Genomic DNA, 2,189 nt, shown 5'->3' with positions numbered 1-2,189 from the left:
AACATATATATATATATATATATATATATATTATAAAAAAAATAAAAAAAAATAAAACGTTTAATAAAGTTTTAAAGAAAAAATCGAACTGTTCGGCCACAGAGCCATTCAGTGGAGTGAACCATCTTACCAACAATCACTCTTTGACTGTGACGTAGCAGCAGGATAAGGCGGGCAGAGCGGTGGGAGCCGGGAGTTTCGACTCCAGACCGCGGGCATTTGCTGGAAAGAAGTAAAATTTACATAAAAAACTCACAACAAACTGGTTCCTCCAGAGATTGTCCTTGTCTGCTTGATAATGTTGTTACAGCGTTTAGTTTTCCAGAGCGGAGCTCGCAGCTGTTAAACCTTCAGGTAAGTGTTTCTAACGTTAGCTTCGTCGTTACCGGAGCTAAATCAGATGTGGGGACTTGTTTTTAATGGTTTTATACAGAATTAGTTAGTTTTGGATAAAAATGACAAACAAACGGAGGCACGAAGCTAGCATGCCACGGTTCTTCTTGTTTAGCGGCACGGAAACCTGAGCCTTTTTGACCTCCACTGTCCGATGATCACAAGTGAGAAAATGTGTAAAAATGAAATAAAACTTGCATCTTAGTGCAACTGTAACGCTGACGAGCTGCATCCAGAACCCCGAGGACTAAAGTTTGATTCGTTGATTTTTCGTTCTTTGCTGTCGTCTCGTTTTGGTTGAAGGCCTCAGAGGAAGCCTCGGTGTGTAGTTGGGTGTGTAACCGGAGAAGGCATCGTGTCCCCGCGGAGCCTGAACGGAGCCAGAAGAGATTCAATGATTGAGCAGTTCTTACAGAACTCTTGGTTTCAGACACTGTTTGTGCTGACAAATGTTGAAATGAACCTGTCCGAGCTGGAGGCTCATGTTGTCCTCTGAAACCCTGCGCTGCGCAGATGGAGGCCATGGAGGTCGACTCCCCGGTGGAGCTGCAGGCAGGAGGTGGGGAGCAGCCCGAGGTCGCTGCTGAAGCTGCTGGTCCAGCTGAGGAAGCTGCTGCTCCTGTCCTCATCTCAGACTCTGGCAGCAGCACGGAGGTGGACGAGGATGAAGACGGTGATGAAGGGCGGACAGCAGCTCGGACCCTTCTCAGGCTCCCTGCCACCTGGGCGTTCAGTCAGAGAGTGGCGAGTGGAGCTGCACCTTCCAGGACTCCAGAGACACCGATCAGAAGACGACTCAGGTGATCAGAATGAGCTTTGCTTCAGGAGAGAGCCCAGACTGCTGTGGACCTCCACCCAGGTGGGTTTTGTTGACTTTTTGTTTGTGCTGCAGGCAGGGACTCAGGGTGCACTATCCCAGCCAGACTGCAGCACCTTCCAGAACCTTCCCGGACTTCCTACTCCGAGCCCCAGCAGCCAGTGTCTCTCAGCCCCAGTCTGGCAGCACCACAGAAGCCAGTGAGTCTGACGATGAGGAGGACGGAGCTGCTGCTGCTGCTGCAGAGCCCACTGAGCCTGCACCACGCAGTGCAGTCGCCCAGCAGTCCCAGCAACAGGAAACACAGAGTGAGTTCAAAAGCAGCGAGTTAAATTATCTGAACAAGTCGTTTGTCTCATCTTTGTTTGGTGTTTGTTTCTGGGACAGATTCTGGCTCCGCTGCACAAAGCGACCGGACTGAAGCTGAAAGACCAGACACCCAGGTAACCCACCGGAGCTCAGCTGCATTCTGAGCTGCCTTTTCACTTGGAGTACATGAATATAACACGTGAACACATAGGGTTGTGTTTAGCTTCTATTAATTGTCCCCGTGTCCACAATTAGGCAGCTCCAGCTTCCGTCCAGTCGTCCAACAGTGAGGACACTGAAGGGGACAACTGCACTATTTGTTTGGAGGCGTGGACAACAGCAGGCGATCACAGGTTGTCTGCGCTGCGCTGCGGACATCTGTTCGGCTACACCTGCATCCGTCAGTGGGTCAAAACTCAGGGCTCGGCTGCTAGATGTCCACAGGTGAGCAGGTCCATTGTTCCACGGCACAAACTCGTGGCCAGTCATGAGTCGTGAACGTGGAGCTTCTGTCAGTGTTGACGTTTCTTTCTGGTGTTCTTAGTGCAACAAGAAGACAAAGCGGTCGGACATCGTGCTGCTGTACGCGCCAAAGCTGAGAGCTGTGGACAATTCTGAGCAGGAGAGCTTAAAAAAGTGAGCGATCTCTGCGGTCACCCTCCACCAACAG

At 50.5% G+C, this 2,189-nt stretch overlaps 1 protein-coding gene across 1 annotated transcript in view; it reads left to right on the top strand.

The window, feature by feature from the left end:
• The window catches only part of LOC119415898, a 12,761-nt gene extending 10,794 nt beyond the window's left edge, over nucleotides 1-1,967 (top strand). The window contains exons 5-8 of the mRNA XM_037683069.1: nucleotides 907-1,193; nucleotides 1,286-1,518; nucleotides 1,598-1,653; nucleotides 1,775-1,967. Coding sequence (XP_037538997.1) covers nucleotides 907-1,193; nucleotides 1,286-1,518; nucleotides 1,598-1,653; nucleotides 1,775-1,967 — 769 coding nt within the window. The remainder of the gene's footprint in view (nucleotides 1-906; nucleotides 1,194-1,285; nucleotides 1,519-1,597; nucleotides 1,654-1,774) is intronic.
• The last annotated feature ends 222 nt before the right edge of the window (nucleotides 1,968-2,189 follow it).

This window comes from Nematolebias whitei, chromosome 10 (genome assembly GCF_014905685.2).
Source record: "Nematolebias whitei isolate Nwh7 chromosome 10, NemWhi1, whole genome shotgun sequence".
Classification (NCBI taxonomy): domain Eukaryota; kingdom Metazoa; phylum Chordata; class Actinopteri; order Cyprinodontiformes; family Rivulidae; genus Nematolebias; species Nematolebias whitei.
The sequence above is the reverse complement of the archived record's forward strand: the minus strand, read 5'-3'. Positions and strand labels throughout refer to the sequence as shown.